General features: G+C 42.8%; 1 protein-coding gene across 3 annotated transcripts in view; it reads right to left on the reverse strand.

The window, feature by feature from the left end:
* LOC138968405 (adenylate cyclase type 9-like) overlaps positions 1 to 21022 on the reverse strand; it is a 55857-nt gene extending 34835 nt beyond the window's left edge. For all 3 annotated transcript variants that reach the window (XR_011456168.1, XR_011456169.1, XM_070340988.1), the window contains exon 1: positions 18773 to 21022. Coding sequence is in view for 1 of the 3 variants with exons in the window: in XM_070340988.1 (XP_070197089.1) it covers positions 18773 to 20243 (1471 nt within the window). In the remaining 2 variants the exon portion in view is untranslated. The remainder of the gene's footprint in view (positions 1 to 18772) is intronic.
* Between the last annotated feature and the right edge of the window lie 221 nt (positions 21023 to 21243).

Below are 21243 nucleotides of genomic sequence, written 5' to 3' on the forward strand. Positions count from 1 at the left end.
GAGAGACACACATATAGACAGAGACAGACATAGAAAGACAGAAGCGGAGAGACTCAGAGGGAGACACAGACAAAGACATACATACAGAGAGAGAGAAAGAGAGAGAGAAAAAACCTGTAACTGATCTCGTGAGAACGGTAACAAAACGAGACATGTCAGTTCTCCGAAACGCATTGCAATAGATGACCGCTCCTGCGGCCATCAATAAATCGAGGATGTAGTATTCTAATGGCGCGCTAGTCTGGACAGGTGAACGTGGAATGTACAGTGGAACTTCTCTTTCACGCCCCTCTCCCCTCCCCCCCTCCCCCTTTAAGATTATCCTCTTTTTATACCTTTCGTGTGTAAACATCGAAAAAAAAGATAGACTGCTAAAAGTTCCAAATTTCTGAAAATGTCCGTTGATTCCACCATGCATCAGTTTTCAACCGACGACGACCGACTAACAAACAGTGTTTGTGCACGTAACCTGGCAAAGAGAGTGTGTAATATAACACACATCGCTGGCACTGAAAGCAGTGCGTCTAGTCTAGGGACCAGACTCTCTCTCTCTCTCTCTCTCTCTCTCTCTCTCTCTCTCTCTCTCTCTCTCTCTCTCTCTCTCTCCTCTCTTTTACCCCCCCCTCTCTCTCTCTCTCTCTCTCTTTCTGTACGTGTCTCTAAAGCGTTGATGATCTACTGCTTTTACGCACCAGAGAGACCCCAGAACATAAGGGAGGAGGGAGAGAGCAAAAAATACGGTCGTTTGGGAAGAAGCTGATTTATGCACTAACAGATATTCTTACAGAAATGTGAGATTTCTACAAGATATTCTTACAGAAATGTGAGATTTCTACAAGACATTCTTACAGAAATGAAAGATTTCTTCAAGATATTCTTAAAGAAATGTTGAGATTTCTACCAAGAGATTCTTACTTTAATCAACTGTAAGAGACTAGCCTGTAAACCATCCCAGCTAGACTTCGGTCTATTTATTTTACGCACTAGAATGCCCAAAGGGAAGAACTCCGGGCATCTTTAGCGAAAGGGGGATACGAAATAAGCAGTAGTTTGCGAAGAAGATCCTTCGAAGTTTCCCCAACCATCTTCGATTTTCAGACTGATTACTCCAGAGAAATCATTAGTCGTCGGCAGCGTTTCTCAACTCGGCGGGTGCGCGGAAAATTCAAAGGTCAGCCTTGATTAAACCTTGAAAAAAGACAAAATGTTGAGTGCGCCAGGAAATAACATCAGGGAAAACCCCACAGAAATTGTTGTGCTCAACTTGACACAAGGAAACCTCCCGACGGTTGATTTCCCTCTGGACCTTGATCTACTGATTTCAAGTACGATACACACTTTTTTTTTAATTTAGCGGAGAAAAATCGTGAAGCAAGGACAACACACACACACACACGCAATACAATACAGCAATACACCTAGGGAAAATAGATTATGTGAAACATGTGGAGTAATAGAAGATGAAATACATTTTCTAGATAACTGCATAGAAAACAACCAATTACGAAAATCTTTCATGAGTGAAATTAATCTACCTATATATTCATATGATGTACCAAGTCAACTTTTGCAAGTAGACAAAGTACAAACTAAATTGGGAGAATTTGTATATAATTGCTTCCAAAAAAAAGAAACAATCTAATCATTTGGTTATTTATCTTCCCGTGTCTTATAAACACTACGTTTCATGACAATAAAGTTTATTCGTATTCGTATTCGTATTCGTATTCACGCGCGCGCGCGCACACACACACACACACCACAAATCACGCATGCACGCACATACACACACTCACACACGCACGCGCGCACACACACACACACACACACACACACACACACAGGCGCGCGCGAACGCACACGTACACACATACACACACACAAGCATCCGCACAACACTCTTCTCCCTTTTCTCTTGGGAGCTAAAACCAATGTGCTTCCAAATGGACAGCTTCCAGAAATGTGAATTAGAAAAAAAGAAGAAAAAAAGCTGAAATGGAATCGAACCAAATCGCCAACAAAAATTCTACGTAGCTTGGGGAAATGGTATACAAAAATAAAACATAGTCAAATTGCGGTTGAGCATGAAACATGATCAATAGAACACTCCGGCAGGGAATTTAGGACAGGAAATCCAACACAGAGCTTATAAGGACCTGAATGGGTTTTTTCAACATTTTTTGGTTAAGAGCTGCCAGCGACTCGATCAATGATCTACCTGAAAGCCATTGTGGGTTTTGTGTTTGCTTTATTTATCTGAAATTGTTTCATTTATCGTATTGTGTGTGTTTCCGTGGTTTTTGTTTTCAACTCACGGTGGTCATGAAACAAGACCAGCCGAATAACGAGTTTCGCAAGAATAAATATAGACCTTTTTTCAAAATCAACGAATTACAGTGGATTTATAAGGTGTCCGACTTCAGAGACGCGATACAGTAATTCTACTTGGAACAGTCAATCGCAATAAAAAGTGCAAATGCTAACCATCATTTCGAGTAAAAGCCAACCCAATTTTCTTTCATGTATGAGCAATTATAAGAGCTGCTCGGGTTTATATCCTCATTAATTGCACAGGTATTGCCAGCACTGCTCAATTATCGCACAGGTATTGCCAGCACTGCTCAATTATCGCACATTAGACGAGGAAACGATCAAAACGTGAGCTGCTCTAATGGAACCCGGAATAACACCTGTTGATAACACCTGCATGCTGGTAAACATTCAGTCTGATACATTTGAGCAATTACGAACGTTGGGAGAAAACCTTTGTTATCTGCCAGTTTGAATTTTGAAAAGAAAATCCTCTACGTATCGTATAAACTAAAAAACACATACAAAAAACACCTCTTGTGATATTTTTCTTTTAATAAACGTCATTAATACTTATACAAACTTGCAATATATCAACTTCATAAGGTCTCTGCGGTGACGCAAAGGAAATCGAGGACTGAAAGTAGCAACAGACCATTTAGCACACACAAACACACACACACACATACACACACTAACACACACACACACACACACACACACACAAACACACACAAACACACACACACACACACACACACACACACGCACGAGACAAGGTAAGTCGGAAATTAAGCCTTTTCTTTGGTTATAACAGGACTAGTTTGCTTTCCTCTCCACAACACCACCAGCCGTCGTTAGCTCCACTGTCGCAGGAAGAAGCAGCTCAATGCCTTTATTCCGTAGAATCGATCACAAAACCTTGCAGTAATTCGAGTCTCCACACAAATCCACACGAGACACAAAAGCCCCAAACGAACCATACCCAGAATGCCCTACCAACCCCTGAATATCGAAACTTCCGGTTGTCTCGGTTGATTGTGATTTACAGCACAAAAGAACACAATTTACATAGTCGCGCGATGTCCAAGAAACCTAACGAAGCGTAGGCCTTCGATTCGCCCGGATAAATTCTGTAGCTGCTAATCATACAGAGGAACCCCACCCCTAAGACCTCCACAAATCTAAAAAAATCAGGTCTTAAAATCGAGGGAATCTGGAGGTAAATGGAGTTTATTGACTTTCTTTCTTTCTTTCTTTCTTTGGTGTTTAACGTCGTTTTCAACCACGAAGGGTTATATCGCGACGGGGAAAGGGGGAAGATGGGATAGAGCCACTTGTCAATTGTTTCTTGTTCACAAAAGCACAAATCAAAAATTTGCTCCAGGGGCTTGCAACGTAGTACAATATATTACCTTACTGGGAGAATGCAAGTTTCCAGTACAAAGGACTTAACATTTCTTACATACTGCTTGACTAAAATCTGTACAAAAACTGACTATAAAATTATTCTGTACAAGAAACATTTAACAAGGGTAAAAGGAGAAACAGAATCCGTTAGTCGCCTCTTACGACATCGGGTAAATTCTTCCCCCTAACCCGCGGGGGGTGAGTTTATTGACAGAAAAATAAGAAAAAAGGCAAGGTCATAAAAGGAAATGGGGTTCTAAAACCGGGGTGGGGGGGGGGGGGGGTAATGTTAAACAAGAAATTCCTCCGAGGTAGGAAAAACACCCCCGTCCTTAGCATTCTCACTGCCACCAACTGAGCAGGCACTGCTAACAAGTGTGGTTATTTCCCTTTGACCATTAATATGTCGCTGATGTCGCTCTATAAGTCCTTGTAGAATCTTAATCCACCAATAACTCCCTAACCGTGTGTTTGACTGGTCCCAATTTTTGTAAGGACCGTCTCAGGAATGTATAGAACCTGTTCACCAAGTTTGGTGACGATCGGTCCGTTCATTCTTGAGATCTATATGCGAACACAAACAAACAAACAAACAAACACATCGAGCGAAACCTATACACACCCCTATACCGGGGGTGTAAAGAAGGGTTCCATCGTACTTTGAGCGAACGGAGTAAGTCGCAGAGCTTATACACCCACAAGGCTTCCTTTTGACGTTGTCTACCTACCCTTAACAAGACAACCAATGAAAGGACGAGGTCACACAATGGAAGCAAAATAATCTCAGCAAATAAATGGACGGCAGCAGAGAAACACTGTACAAAGTAACACAAGAAGGAAGACGGTTAAGAAAGTGAAAGCGAAGAGAATGAAATCATTGTAGATTTATTTGCCCGTATTGCTATTTTAGAAGTACTGCTTTGCCGAGGTTTGTTTGTTTGTTTGCTTAACACCCAGCCGACCACGAAGGGCCATATCAGGGCGGTGCTGCTTTGACATATAACGTGCGCCACACACAAGACAGAAGTCGCAGCACAGGCTTCATGTCCCACCCAGTCACATTATTCTGACACCGGACCAACCAGTCCTAGCACTAACCCCATAATGCCAGACGCCAGGCGGAGCAGCCACTAGATTGCCAATTTTAAAGTCTTAGGTATGACCCGGCCGGGGTTCGAACCCACGACCTCCCGATCACGGAGCGGACGCCTTACCACTAGGCCAACCGTGCCCTTTGCCGAGGTAAAGACCAAGCACATAGGGACTAAAACAAACAGCGGCAATTGTACTTGGCAAGAATTTCACAACCAAATATATTTTGGCAAAAATGTCAGGAAAACCAAATATATTATGCAAATATGGCAGGAAAACCAAATATATTTTGGCAAAAATGGCACGAAAACCAAATGTATTTTGGCAAAAATGTCACAACCAAACATATTTTTGAAGTACAGCTTTGCCAAGGTAAAGACCATACATACACACATACACACACACACACACACACACACACACACACACACACACACACACACACACATACACACATACACACAGGAGGTATCTGAGACTTACGAGCTTGTGCAAAACTGCGTCGGAGTTAGCTTGGGAAGAGCGTCCGCCCAGTGAGCGGGAGGTCGTGGGTTCGAACCTCGGCCGGGTCATACCTAAGACTTTAAAATTGGCAATCTAGTGGCTGCTCCGCCTGGCGTCTGGCATTATGGGGTTAGTGCTAGGACTGGTTGGTCCGGTGTCAGAATAATGTGACTGGGTGAGACATGAAGCCTGTGCTGCGACTTCTGTCTTGTGTGTGACGCACGTTAACTGTCAAAGCAGCACCGCCCTGATATCACCCTTCGTGGTGGACTGGGCGTTAAGCAAACAAACAAACAAGCAAGCAAGCAAGCTTGGGAAGAGCTCAGATCAATCTATGGCGTGATTGCTCTCTAGTTCTCTCTCGTTCTCCCTCTCTCTCTCTCAACACCCCCTCCTCCAACACCCGACCCCCTTCACTTAGATCAATTCCTTGTTTGCTTGAGGCTCTCTCTCTCTCTCTCTCTCTCACTCTCTCTCTCTCTCTCACTCTTTCACTCTCTCACTCTCTCACTCTCTCTCTCTCTCTCACTCTCTCTCTCTCCTCTCTCCTCTCTCTCTCTCTCTCTCTCTCTCTCTCCATCTCTCTCTCTCTCTCTCCTCTCTCTCTCTCTCTCTCTCTCTCTCTCTCTCTCTCTCTCTCTCTCTCTCTCTCTCTCTCTCTCTCTCTCTCTCTCTCTACCTCCACCCCACACCTCTTATTTTCCCAAAACACACCACAGACTGTCCTATGTCCAGGATCGATGGTGGGGCAGGGAATAGGTGGCAAGATTCCGCTAGCGATACTTCCTTGCGTGTGAACATATTGACACCGGCAGCTGTCGGTCAACGACAGACGAACTGATCAATGTCTTGTCGCCAGACACTTGGCAGAGTGCAGCTTTGAAGGTGACTGACAAGACACTGCAAGGTAGTTAGCGTTTAAAGACAAAACTGCCTCTTGGAGGATGACACGAGCATGCATGCATGGAACCAGTGATGGCCAAACCGTCCGCCCGAACACCAGGGGCGAGTGAAAAATACTCTGGGCTAATAGAAACCGCCTGGAAACTCGCCCAGCTGGCCAGTGAAAATTCTGGAGTGTCGTTAGCCTTTCAGTACAAAAACCATTTCTTGGAAGCTGGCACGAGCATTCAAGTGTTGGAACTGTTAAGGGTTAGGTCAACCCTTTCAATGACCATAGCCTTGTCGCCAGGGACCTGGGGAGAAATAGCGGCTATGAGTTGGAGGGTGAGTGACATGCCACTGCAAGGTCAACGGCGTTTTAGGAAGAAACTGTGTTGAGGCAGGGATAGCCAAATCGTCCGCCCGATCGCCAGGGGCGAGTAAAAAATCCGTTGGGCGAGTAGAAACCGCCTGGGAACTCGCCCGGCTGGCCAATGAAAATGTTGGTCACATGCAACATTTTTGTTTTACTATCGAGTTTCAAAGCCAAATAAACACTGCAGATGAATGAACTGTCTAATTTACCAGGCCGGCGAAATTTCCGGCGGGCTAGTAACTTTCTCGCCCGGCTGGCGAGTTAAAACTTTGAGATTTGGCCATCCCTGTTATGCATTCACATCTACACTGAAAATGTCTTATACAAGTGCTGTCAAGTTCGAAATAATGCAAATACCCTTACAGAAAATGTCAGACAGATAGAGTGAAACCTACACCCCCCCCCCCCCCCCGAATAAAAAGCCCTAACCAGTGTTTACCCAATGAACCACAGCACGGCCCAAACACTAAAAGCACAAGGCTTGAACTATCTGACAACCAACACAACCCTGGAATGCCTTGCCTTTCTCGGCACAATACCAGCCTGGACCAAGAATGAGAAAGCCACTGAAGTTTACATCTTTTCTGTCAGGTTGTTATTAGTTGTACATGTAAGCTTATTTGTGACTTTGATTGAAATATTACAATTGCAGGCAAACCACAGACATTGTTACAATTGCAGACACGTCTTCTTCTTCTTCTTCTTCTTGGTGTTTTCTGGCGCTACACACTCAGTCCAGACAAATGGCAGACAAATCAAACCAGACAAATGGCAGACAAATCAAACCAGACATATGGCAGACAAATCAAACCAGACATATGGCAAACAAATGAAACCAGACAAATGGCAGACAAATCAAACCAGACATATGGCAGACAAATCAAACCAGACATAAGGCAGACAAATCAAACCATACATATGGCAGACAAATCAAACCAGACATATGGCAGACAAATCAAACCATACATATGGCAGACAAATCAAACCAGACAAATGGCAGACAAATCAAACCAGACATATATGGCAGACAAATCAAACCAGACATATGGCAGACAAATCAAACCAGACATATGGCAGACAAATCAAACCAGACATATGGCAGACAAATCAAATGTCGGTTTCCATTTTGTCCAGTCAGATGCACGCTACTGACACGCGTCTCCGTGCAGTTTCCTGGGAACCTTACACGTCGTCTTCTCAAGGCTATCTGTCTGTCACAGCAACTACACACATCTGATCAAGTAAATCACAAAGTGTGGCCGCCATTTCAACGAAAGATGACATACATCTCACTTTTCACGCAGGCTTCGAATAATATTGTCCAGATTTCAAATAATAATTATGGAATGATAACAAACCTTAAATAATAATTATGGATAACAAGACCTAAAATAATAATTGTGAATGCGAACACTTCAAGTAATATTTGTGAATACCAAGACTTCAAATAACAACAGCAATACTGCATGACACAGGCTATATATATACCGCGCAACACAGGCTAGTTATAATATACCATACGTGACGATGAGCCTTTGCTTATTATATTACTATTCACATTAACATACAAGTCCCCGACCAACCAGGTGAGATCAACACGTCCAATTATCTGATCTTCACAAATTCAGTTTTAAAGGGCCGGGGACGAATAACGCTAGCTAGCGCAACAGATGTTAAGCTTCGATTACACGCAGCAGCTCGTCTGCTTTTCTCACCAGTCACAGGCCCGGGGGCGATCGCGACTTTCAACCGACTTTCTGTGCGCCACAGCACCGCGTTTCTGATCTCGCTGGTGTGGTGAACAACCTCGATGAACGCAGCACTCGGAATCACCCCCCAAAATGGTTCGTAAAAGGTTTTATTTCAACTGTGCCCAAGGGTAAAATAAAAATAAAATTTCATAAATTAAAAACAAATTAAGAAATAAAGACGGAGACAAATTGAACGATGTCAAAGAAGAAGGGGAATGTTAGAAATATTCCCTCCGGAGTTTGACTCTTTTCTTCTTCTTTTTTTTTTTAGCACGAGGATTTGGCGAGAGAAAACATTTCTATTGCCGAAGAGTACAGATGATAATGACAACCGGCAGAATACTTACACAGATAATGATAGTATCAACACACACACACACACACACACACACACACACACACACACACACACACACACACACACACACATCAAACATATCTGTTCACCACAAAAGTAAAACATCTCTTATAAACTCTCAAGAAAAAAAGAAAACCCAAAAATGATAACAATGAAGGAACCGCTTGACATTACAAAAGCAAAAAAAAGTCGTCTTGGATTCCATTGCCTGGTCATTTTTTTTCCTGCGGGTGTAAGACAATACCTTCTAGGAAGTGAAATGTCTCCCTCTTGTTTTTATGTCACCAAATCATTCAACTACAAAAATAAAGAAAGAAAGAAAACTGAAATAGCGCCAATTCTCATTCACGATTTCCGAATCCCCCATTGAGCAATTAGCGGTATCTGTTTGTACACAAAGTGTGTGTGTGTGTGTGTGTGTGTGTGTGTGTGTGTGTGTGTGTGTGTGTGGTGTGTGTGTGTGTGTGTGTGTGTGTGTGTGTGTGTGTGTGTGCGTGCGTGCGTGCGAAGAAGAAGATTCAGACACCTCTTTTTTTTTCTCACTCAAACGAAGACAAAAGTGCATGAAACTCACTAAATAATGTGCCTGAATACTACATTTTGAACAGAAATAAACGATTCAGACACCCTTTTGCTCCCTAAAAATGCATGAAAATCACTAAAACTACACCATTCTTCCCGCAATCAGCTCCACCTAAGTGTAAAAGCGGCCGAGTTGCACGCCCCTTTGATCACGCACATGTTCCCATTCCGTTCCCCTTTTGTTCCCCTTCAGTTCCCCAAGACCAACTGCTTGCCCGATCCCGCCGAGCATCATTATTGCATTACCCGACAAACACAAGAATCCCAGACAGCCCAGCAATTCCTGTGATTCCCACCTATTTCTCATGGCCTAAAAGCGTACAGAAACCTTCACAGGCACCATTGGTCCTGTGCCGCGAAACTCAATGAATCGGATGATGAAGTCACGCTCTCTCTTCGCAATCCAATCACTTAAGTGCCGACGTTGTGGTTGGGTATAGTTAGTGTAGAACTACTATAGAAGTGGTGGTTGTCATTGTACTGGGAAGTTTGTGTGGTTGTCCTTGGGAAACCAATGGCGTGTAGTTCTAAAGCTGAAGTCCATTGGATGGAAAGGCACGGCATTATACTTTATAGTGTACACTCTTCAATGGTGGGCTCACTTTTTTTTTCTCGTTATCCCATTAAAAAGTAAAGTGTTTTTGTTTAAATTTCATCACTGAACAGTTTATATTTCATCAGTTTCCCATTAGAAAGTGAATAGTTTATGTTTCAATTTCCATCACTGCACAGTTTACGTGTCATCAGTTTCTCATTCCTGTCATAATCGGCCATCTTTACATTTTTGTTAAATGAATTGCTGACTGAAATTCTTCCAGAACAATAACTATGTGTTATACTTTGCATAAAAAAAGTAACATGGTGAAATACAAGTTTGGAGAATGTTCTGCATTGTCAATTCGCTACGCATTTTCGTTTCAGTCATCGCGTGACCTAATCTTAAATTTATCTGTAATTCACGTCAGCGCTTGGGACAATGAACAATGCATTTTACTTGAACATCGCACTATGAACAAGCCCGGAACTTGTGTGTGTTTGTGTGTGTGTGTTTGTGTGTTTGTGTGTGTGTGTGTGTGTGTGTTACAGTGCAGCAAACATCGGTACAGACGCACCGCTGAGAAGCGGTACATATATATATACATATATTTTTTTTTCTTATTTTTTTTTCGGCGCAGACGGCAATGAACAACGTGTGCATGCACTTCTCTGCTTACTTAGTTTGGCAAAGTTCGCTGACCGCTTTAAGACGGTGTGACGACAGGCGCCCGAATCAATAAAACAGCTTAAATTACTTCCTGACGATCGATTGGAACTGGGCTGTTTCAGGACTCAAGAACCTCGAAGGAACAGCCGACCGCCTTCACATTCCACCCTTCGTTCATTGCTTTCTTACAACGAAAAATAGCTTATATTAGCTCTTAGAAAAGCAACGCTGATATGTAATTCTAATTTTTATTAAGCTTAGGTTAACTCCCAGAAAGACCAATCTGCTCTCTCTCTCTCTCTCTCTCTCTCTCTCTCTCTCTCTCTCTCTCTCTCCCTCTCCCTCTCTCTCTCTCTCTCTCTCTCTCTCTCTCTCACACACACACACTCTGTCTCTCTCTCGTAATGTTTTCCATATATATGTCTTATGATGCATTTTAATACTACTAATGATGTAATCTTCCGTCAAGTTCACTACCTGTATCAATCTCTCACAATAAATAATGAATAAGATCGTGTAGAATGGCACAATAGTCCCACCTCAAAACACGATAATACTCTCCTAACTCTTGTCACACCAACATTATAGATAGTCACTAAACAGTATGGATTGGTCTGCGATCAAGGTATCGCGTGTTCTTCTGTCATTCTGTGACAGGAGGAAGATTTTAATTAAATCAGCCGAGCGAAAAGTAATTCAGCATCCGACATGAAAAGACGCAGAGCCCCCGTATTTAGCACATGTATGCGTTTTCTTTAAGCTGACTTTAAGCCAGCATTGGCAACATTGAAATAACACAATCAGTGTTTTTGAGCGCAAACACTACTTCAAGACTATGACATGCCTCTCCTTCAAGATCGACTTTGCACACATATAACCTTTCTCCTATCTATACCGGGCACGTCTGCATTGTTAAAATGTAAATGTTCTTCCGTGAAATGTCAACAGAAGGATTCAATAACCCGTGTGAAACCTCGGAAACCCAACAGCTTAGATGAACGACTTTTCGCTCTCTATACCTACCTCAATACCGCATTGCACCTGAGATCAACCTTGACGACATGTAATGACATTTACACCTCTTCGTGTTCTAGGCTATTTCTCAGCTCAGTTCAGCTGTGATTTCAGATGTGTGGTAGCTGTCACAGCTGGACACACAAGATCAGAACAGTGGAACCCCCCTTTTAAGACCCCCCAAATTTAAGTCTCCTTCCCTTATCAGACTTTTTTTTCTCTCCAGATTTTCTGTTCATAAGGCCACAAAAAAAAAGGTGTGGTTAAGGTAACATAGCCAAAAAAAATAGGGTAGGAAGGTAGGCAATAACTTTTTTTATTTTTACTTTTTTTTCTAATGTGTACAAATTAAACCTACTTGACAGGGAAATAAGTGTGCGACTCGAGCGCTGTCGCTTTCATTGCGTTTTCTGCACTGGGTGGTTTTTTTGTGTTTTTTTTTTTTGACAAATGTAATAAAAAGTCATAGGGTCGGCCCCTAAAAATAGGGTAGGTCGGATTACCGTAACCACACCTATTTCTTTTTTAGGCCTAACCTCTGTAAAACTACCTAGGCCTACATTTTAATACTCTCTCACTTTTAAAACCTGTTTTTCTTTCTTCAGATTCTTGGAGATCGTAAAAAGGGGGTGGGGGAGGGTGGGTGTACACTGTAATGAAACGCTGTAAAATTACTCTCCACCTTTCTAGCTCCGCGCCAACAACCGCGTGAAAAGTAATCAAGGCTGTCCCATTGATTCCGGCGCCTGTGGTGAGCGTGCCAGAGACATATGCAATTACTGCAGACGACAATTGAGCAAATGTGCTGTTAACGTGGTAAGGAAATTGACGTGCGGGACTGGAAGCAATACCTTCACCGGATGCGACTTTCCTGGCTGTCATTATTGAGAAGTTCACTTGATCCTGTTAACCTTTCGAGCAGGTAGTTCGCGTGAATAAAAAAAAATCTTTTTTTTTCTTTTTGTTGGGTGGTGGGGGGGGGGGGGGGGTCTTGGCTTATTGTTTTGGTGTCTCTTTTTACGTCTTGTGTTTGACGTTTATCGGACACATTCAGGCGAAGTACATTGTGAACGCTCGATGATCAGTTTAATGGATTTTGTAATGGTTTTTTTTATCATTATTTTGTTTACTTATTGTTTTAGTGTCTCTTTCTACCTCTTGTTTGTAACGTTCATCGGACACATTCAAGCGAAATACATTGTGCACGCTTGAGGATCAGCTTTATGAATTTAAATTCGTATACATAAATTACCTATGGTTGAAGAAAAAAGAAAGGTGTCATTTAAAAAAAATGATTCAGTTATTAATCTTAATATGAATGCACAGTGCAACCTTCCTACGCGTACGAGTGTTGTTGCAGTCTGCATTTATTTGTAGTGTCCGGGTAGAAAGTGAGTCTTGCACATACATGTACACTCAAACCTGCCATTCCGACCACCCCTCAATAGCGACCACCTGCCCTCAACGACCACTCCAAATCCGAATGATCCTGAACGAGTTTTTCTTGGATATAGTTCACCTTCGAGCTTCCCAGAGCGACCACATGTCCATTTTGGTCGGCCCCTGAGGTGGTCGTAACAAACAGGTTGGACTGTACAACATGTACTGCAGTCAGATCTGGTTCTACACGGGAAATTCGACAGCCGCTGGAACCTAATTGGATCACTTGAACTAGTTCTACGTTCAGCTGCCAATTTGCAGCCGCGGACACCCCTCCTGGAGTCTACGTTTGCAGAATTCAGACTTCTGATTAACGTCTGCCAGCAAACCATCCACCAACTCACATCCAAATGTTTCGTTCCTCTGCTAAAGTCAACATCCCCCCCCCCCCCCCCCCCCCATGCAAACCAAACAACCTCCAACTCCACCCCCAATGTTACCTCTGCACACACATTTTACAATCCCCCCCCCCCCCCCCCCCCCCCCCCCCCCCCCCCCCCCCCCACCCCCCCCCCCCCCCCCCCCCCCCCCCGCCCCGTTTATCTCCAGACTTCATTCAATTGTGACAAGCCAAACACTTTCCGTCAAAGGCTTGGCGTTACCACTGGAAACAGTTATTTAGAGTTAATCAGAAAGAGAGGTGTTTTGTACAGTGGCAAGAGTAGTTTTTTGTTCAATGGACAGTTTTTGTACAAGGACCAGTGTGTTTTGTTACAATGGCAGAGTGGTTTGTATCTAGAGGCAAGAGTGGAAAGATCGTGTTGTACAGTAAAAAGAGTGTTTTTGTACAATGCACAGTTTTTGTTCAAGAGACAGAGCGTTTTTAACAGTGTCAAGAGTGTTATACACAGTGGGAAGTGTTTTGTACGGTGGCAAACGTGTTCGTACAGCCTATAGTGGAAAGAGTGTTCTGTACTGTGAAACTGAAGAGTATTTTGTGCATTGGCAGCGGTTTTGTACCGTGAAACTAAAAAGAATGTGTTGTAGAAATGCACAGGGGAAAGAGTGTTTTGTACAATGAAAAGAGTGTTTTCTGGGGTGAAAAGAGTGTTTTGTACAATGAAAAGAGTGTTTTCTGGGGCGAAAAGAGTGTTTTGTACAATGAAAAGAGTGTTTTCTGGGGTGAAAAGAGTGTTTTGTACAATGAAAAGAGTGTTTTCTGGGGTGAAAAGAGTGTTTTGTACAATGAAAAGAGTGTTTTCTGGGGTGAAAAGAGTGTTTTGTACAATGAAAAGAGTGTTTTCTGGGGTGAAAAGAGTGTTTTGTACAATGAAAAGAGTGTTTTCTGGGGTGAAAAGATTGTTTTGTACAATGAAAAGAGTGTTTTCTGGGGTGAAAAGAGTGTTTTGTACAATGAAAAGAGTGTTTTCTGGGGTGAAAAGAGTGTTTTGTACAATGAAAAGAGTGTTTTCTGGGGTGAAAAGAGTGTTTTCTACAATGAAAAGAGTGTTTTGTACTTTGGAAAGAGTGTTTTGTACAATGAAAAGAGTGTTTTGTACAATGAAAAGAGTGTTTTCTACAATGAAAAGAGTGTTTTCTGGGGTGAAAAGAGTGTTTTGTACAATGAAAAGAGTGTTTTCTGGGGTGAAAAGATTGTTTTGTACAATGAAAAGAGTGTTTTCTGGGGTGAAAAGAGTGTTTTGTACTTTGGAAAGAGTGTTTTGTACAATGAAAAGAGTGTTTTGTACAATGAAAAGAGTGTTTTCTGGGGTGAAAAGAGTGTTTTGTACAATGAAAAGAGTGTTTTCTGGGGTGAAAAGAGTGTTTTGTACAATGAAAAGAGTGTTTTCTGGGGTGAAAAGAGTGTTTTGTACAATGAAAAGAGTGTTTTCTGGGGTGAAAAGAGTGTTTTGTACAATGAAAAGAGTGTTTTCTGGGGTGAAAAGATTGTTTTGTACTTTGGAAAGAGTGTTTTCTGGGGTGAAAAGAGTGTTTTGTACAATGAAAAGAGTGTTTTCTGGAGTGAAAAGAGTGTTTTGTACTTTGGAAAGAGTGTTTTCTGGGGTGAAAAGAGTGTTTTGTACAATGAAAAGAGTGTTTTCTGGAGTGAAAAGAGTGTTTTGTACAATGAAAAGAGTGTTTTCTGGGGTGAAAAGAGTGTTTTGTACAACGAAAAGAGTGTTTTCTGGGGTGAAAAGAGTGTTTTGTACAATGAAAAGAGTGTTTTCTGGGGTGAAAAGAGTGTTTTGTACAATGAAAAGAGTGTTTTCTGGGGTGAAAAGAGTGTTTTGTACAATGAAAAGAGTGTTTTCTGGGGTGAAAAGAGTGTTTTGTACAACGAAAAGAGTGTTTTCTGGGGTGAAAAGAGTGTTTTGTACTTTGGAAAGAGTGTTTTGTACAATGAAAAGAGTGTTTTGTACAATGAAAAGAGTGTTTTGTACAATGAAAAGAGTGTTTTCTGGGGTGAAAAGAGTGTTTTGTACAACGAAAAGAGTGTTTTGTACAATGAAAAGAGTGTTTTCTGGGGTGAAAAGATTGTTTTGTACAATGAAAAGAGTGTTTTCTGGGGTGAAAAGAGTGTTTTGTACAACGAAAAGAGTGTTTTCTGGGGTGAAAAGAGTGTTTTGTACAATGAAAAGAGTGTTTTGTACAACGAAAAGAGTGTTTTCTGGGGTGAAAAGAGTGTTTTGTACTTTGGAAAGAGTGTTTTGTACAATGAAAAGAGTGTTTTGTACAATGAAAAGAGTGTTTTGTACAACGAAAAGAGTGTTTTCTGGGGTGAAAAGAGTGTTTTGTACTTTGGAAAGAGTGTTTTGTACAATGAAAAGAGTGTTTTGTACAATGAAAAGAGTGTTTTGTACAATGAAAAGAGTGTTTTCTGGGGTGAAAAGAGTGTTTTCTGGGGTGAAAAGAGTGTTTTCTGGGGTGAAAAGAGTGTTTTCTGGGGTGAAAAGAGTGTTTTCTGGGGTGAAAAGAGTGTTTGAAAATGTGGTTTGGGCAGAATTGGAAAGAGTGTTTTGTGAAGTAGAATTTGGAAAGAGTGATTTGTGCAGAAGAAATAGTGTTCCGTGCAGTAGAAAGTTTTTTTGTACAGTAGAAATAGTTTTTAACAGTGGAAAGTGGTTTTTTGTACATGTAAGTGTACAATTCTTCAAAAACTCTACCCCATATAGTTATACTAAGTTCAACTTAACCGCTGTTTAAAACACTCATGACTGATGACCCACCACAAACATTTCAGGGTAGACAGGGAAAAAAGCATTCCTTTCAGGATCAATGTTGCAAGTCTGAACGGACCAGGAAAGAACTAACAATGTGACCACACAAGTGGTGTTAAATTTAGATACTGGACCCTATTCTTAGCTCAAAAATGTAACTGCAATGAACGGCCAGCAAGTAGGTCACTCAAAATAGTGTCTATTTCCTTATAGCCTGTTGACTTTTTTAAGTCCCTGGAATTTTATTCTAACACTAACAGTAACAAGTCTACTTCAAACTCCTCTGATCAGAGAAAAAAAGAGAAAGAGAGTAGCAACTCCACAAATATTGTAATGAAATTGTATCTCTTCTTCTTTTTCATCGCGTTAATGGGCTGAAACTCCCATGTACACTCGTGATTTTTGTACGAGTAGGTTTTACTTGTTGTTGTACATGTATGTATGACCATTTTTGCTCCGCCATTGAGGCAGCCATACCCCGCTTTCGAGGGAGAAATTGTATCTGAATCAAGAATACTTAAATTTCCTTGCAAGTTTGCACACCTCAATTTTGTTTAGTGAGGATCCAATATATATGCATGTTCAAGAAAACACTTAATGCAACACACACAAGTTCTTAAACCCATTTTCAGGGATGTTGCTACAAATTCATACCTATAGGACAAATGTCCTGAGTTCTTCAGCATCAATAGGACATTTGACCGCTTTCAGAAAGTTTAATAGGACATTATGAAAATGCGCCAAACAGCTTATAACATTCCATGGAATTGTTCCAAAGTCATGCGCCCACACACACACGCACACACACACACACCCATGCGCGCGCGCTGTAGAACACACACATAATATAGTAAATACATCAACACAGTGTGCGTATAATGTTCTATTTGTTTTGTTTCAAAGAAACCACAAAAAAGAAACCAACATGAACAACGTCAGAGCCGCTGGAGTTGTCTCCCGTACTCCTGTAGCATGCACTGATCTATTCTAAAAATAATCCACTATTTTTAGATCAGTGCGCTGCACCGAGACGGTTATAAATACCCAAACGGCGCATACCGCACACGGTTCGGGAATTCCCGACAAAAGAAAAGATCCGCACGCGGCACTGGCAACTTCAGTGTCAGCTAAACACGAGAGCGTTCGGTCTTTTAGAAGATTTGTATCTTGAAATGAAAATTAACGAATATCGCGCTGTCCGAAGGAATGGAGTACATATCGGACAATGACCACGCTCAGGCTAAAACGATAGGACATCTGACCGACATGCGGCAATGTGAATCGGACATTTGGGGATTTTCATCAATAAATGTCCGATGTCCGACGCCTAACGACATCCCTGCATTTTTGAAGATTTTTCTTCATAATTGACAATGACATGTGATATTATAAGTAAAATGCAAATTATTCAATGAGTGATTTGCAAATGGATACAATAGTGTTTGGGGTTGATACTTCCTCTCCACAATATCAGCGCTGAAAGTCCACGAAATGGGGCACTGGCCTTTGGCTAGTACTTCTCATAATTTACTAGCCAGAGAGCAATTTTTTTATTCTTACTCGCCAAACTAACCATTTGTTTCAGCAACTTTACTCGCATTTGGTGAGTAGATAAATTTACATTTCTACTCGCCATTTACATGTTTACACTCACCATGGTGAGTAAAATACTCACCACTTTCAGGCCTGAATATCAGTCATAGTGGTCTTACACATGTATACTAATTTAGCTTTGATATATGATATAATTATTATTAATATTGCCAGATAACTTATATAAAATGTAGGAAACATTAAATCTGTGAATGATGAATGTGACATTTATCATGAGATTATACTTATAGCGCATGAATCTGAAAAGAAATGATGATATGAGGTGAATAATACTAATTAGAAATAGAATGAAGTATTGCAAAATTATTAGTCTTTTCACAGCAACAACAACTTAACTCTGACCATTATACAAGATAAGTTAATCAGTGATAATTAGTGATAATGTGATTATGTATATAAACATCAAGGGCTGTTTTCAGAATTGTTGATAACATGTTCTGTTTGATCAAGGGTATTCAGCTGGTATTTCCTTGTTTTCACTACCTATTTTAGTGGAAGAATTTTTTGTAATGCATGTTTGATGGTGTATGCTTTTAATTAAGCGTTGTTGACTATGAATGTAGATGTAAATGCTTGTATAGCTGTGTTTTAATTTTAAATGTGTCAAGCGCAAAGAGCATAATTGTAAAGTTATGATGTTGCGCTATAAAAATGCTCATTTATTATTATCATTATTAATCACTTGATGAATGGAACTTTAAATAAAATCTAATTTAGAACTATCACAGGAAACTTGCCTAAAGGTCTTTAAAGGGAACACATGTGTATGGAAACAAGGGACGTCACACTGTTTGGCATTATCAAAATGCTGAAACTTAATTATTTAAGTCGCCGAAAAACTTTGCCTTCATTTCTAAGTCAGAATTGAAGAACTGTTAGCTCTTTGTAAACAGCAACTGAGTAAGCGAAACAGTACGCAAAAAGCTTCTAAAAAATTGTTCTGGTGGTAGTTGTAAATTTTTTTACCATTTTGGCAAATTGGCAGAGAAAATAAATCCTTCGAAGCAACAACCCTGTATACAAAACACTAAACAGACAAACGATAGTGTGAAGACGAGAAAGCAAGTCTGGGCTTACCTTCCACATCCTCGCCTTGTTCCACATCGTACTTGTCCTTGAGGAGTTCGTACGAAGCCTCCGAGATGTGCACCATTCCCGGCTTCCCCGTCGACTCCATAATGTTGGCCAGGGTCACGTCGTTAGACCACACATCGAACTTGAATCGCCGCGTCCCGACGATCCCGCACAGTACGGTTCCAGTGTGAACTCCCACGCGCATGTCGACAGACTCCTTGTTGTCCTCGTCAAACTGCTTGATGGCTTTGATCATCCCCAGACCCATCTTCACGCAGCATTCAGCATGATCCGGCTGAGGCTCTGGGCAGCCGGCCACGCAGTAGTAGCAGTCTCCCAGGGTGCTGATCTTCTCGCAGTTGGCCTTGTTGCAGAGCTCGTCAAAACGGCCGAACAGGTCATTGAGAAGCCCCACCAGGTGCTCGGCAGTCTTGTTGGACGACATCTTCGTGAAGCCTACAATGTCCGCGAAGAGGATGCTGACGTTGTCCATCTGGCTCATGTTGAACGAGCGGAAGATGATCTCGCCCTTGGCCCGCTTGCTCTTGGTTCGCTTCTTGCGTCCGTCGGCCATCTCCTCGTCGGTCTCCTCCTTGTCCGGGCGGGCTTTCCTGACGGCGTCGGCTACGGACCGGGGCATGAGGGAGTGGATCATGCGTTCCTTGACCTTCTTCTCAATGTCCAGCTCCTTCCGGGCCATCACCGACTGCCCCACCTTCCAGAAGTTGCTGTGCTGGCGCACCTGGGTGATGATGAAGATGTGGATTCCCAGTAGGTGCAGACACAGGTGCAGGAGCAGCTTACCCACTACAAACTCGATATTCTTCATCTGGTCGTACCTGTAAGCCACCAGGCCTTCGTAGGTGATGGAAAACAGGGCTCCCATGGGGACGGAGATGAACAGCGGCATGGGGATGAATGTGTAGAAGAGGAGAACTATCTCCAACGAGCCTGCGAACGTTCCGACCGGGGAGACATCCGACTCGTCAAAAGTGAACGACGAGAGCAACAACCCGCAGAGAAGGAACGACAAGATCAGAGACGTCGGCAATACAAACTTTTGGTACACTTTGAAATGCGTAAAAATAAACAGGATAAAAGCAACGACGGCGAGAATAAGGGCTCCGACGAGAAAATACAACCACCGCGACGACAGTTGCGCACACCCGAAGAAGATGGACCAGCAAACACAGGCGAGCATCACATAGATGAGGGCGTACTGGAAGCGGCGGCGAGTGTAGGGGAAGTAGCGCTCCCGCAGTTCCACCTCAAGAATCGGGGAATCGAACTTGGGATTCCACCAGCTCCCTGAGGCTCGGTCGAACAGGACCAAGGAGCCACGTTTGCCCTGTCCCACTGTTGTGCCCTTGGCCCGATTCTTGGCCGGGGACTGTAATTCCACATGCACCGATTCCGCATTGGTGCCGTCGTAACGAACCACGCTGTTTTCCCCGCTCCCCCCGTTACTAGCCATCTTCAGGATGGGATGGGAACACTACTGGGAGTAAGTCGGTAGAGAGGGATGTTTGCCCTGGGAAGTAGCCTTCTCCCCTGACCTCTCAACTTGCAGAAGCAGACGACAGGGTACAAAAGGGGCACACAACGCAGCGCACATAAACAAAAGTTCAAGCACTCGTAGAAGTCACCGCTGAGAGAGGGGCATGTAACCCATGTTACGTTGCGAAGTACACACACACACACACACAACACGCTACACACTAGGGTGACACAGAGAGTACACACATAACGGTACACGGCGACGTAGTTGACTTTATCTCCCCTACACCACAACACCGCAGCTTGTCTGAATAGCCAGAAATGTCGGCACCACAGCTGTCGGTCTGTCGGCTCGCTTCGCCACCACTACCACCACCGCCGCTACTACCAAAACGGCAACGAACCATGCTATTACGTCTGTCCGAGACTTTACCTGCCAAGCTTCGACCGCTGAGTGAGCCGAGAGAGAGGTGGAGTGAGAATGCGCGCTGACTGGTGGGGAGAAAAACACTCCGCCTCCTTCTGTCTCGCACTCTCCTGCGACGCTCGACGAAGCTTCGACTCGTAAGCTTGTGCCTTATCAAACGTCGAGCAAAAACCTCGTCGATTGTTACCAACACAATGCCGGCCTGATATGCACTTGATCAAAGCACGCAGGCATAGGCAATCTCGATTCCTGCAAGCTTTTCCATTGCTGCACACACAACACAAACCGAATCAGTCTGGCCTAACCAAGCCAAACCGCAACAACCAAGTCTCGGTCTCTCTGCGTGTGTGTGAGTCGGTTGTCTCCCTGTCCGCCAAACCAAAATCCCTCTACGTTGCAATGTGTGTGTGTGTGCGCGCGTGTAATGGTATGTTGTGTTTGTGCCCTTCGTTTTCCCTCCCGCCGGCTCGGCTCGCTAATCGCGCGAGCCTTTGAAAGCACCGGCGGGAGAAGGAGGAGGGGCCGTCGCGATGCGTTCATGATGTACATG

This window comes from Littorina saxatilis, linkage group LG6 (genome assembly GCF_037325665.1).
Source record: "Littorina saxatilis isolate snail1 linkage group LG6, US_GU_Lsax_2.0, whole genome shotgun sequence".
In the NCBI taxonomy this organism is placed as follows: Eukaryota; Metazoa; Mollusca; class Gastropoda; order Littorinimorpha; family Littorinidae; genus Littorina; species Littorina saxatilis.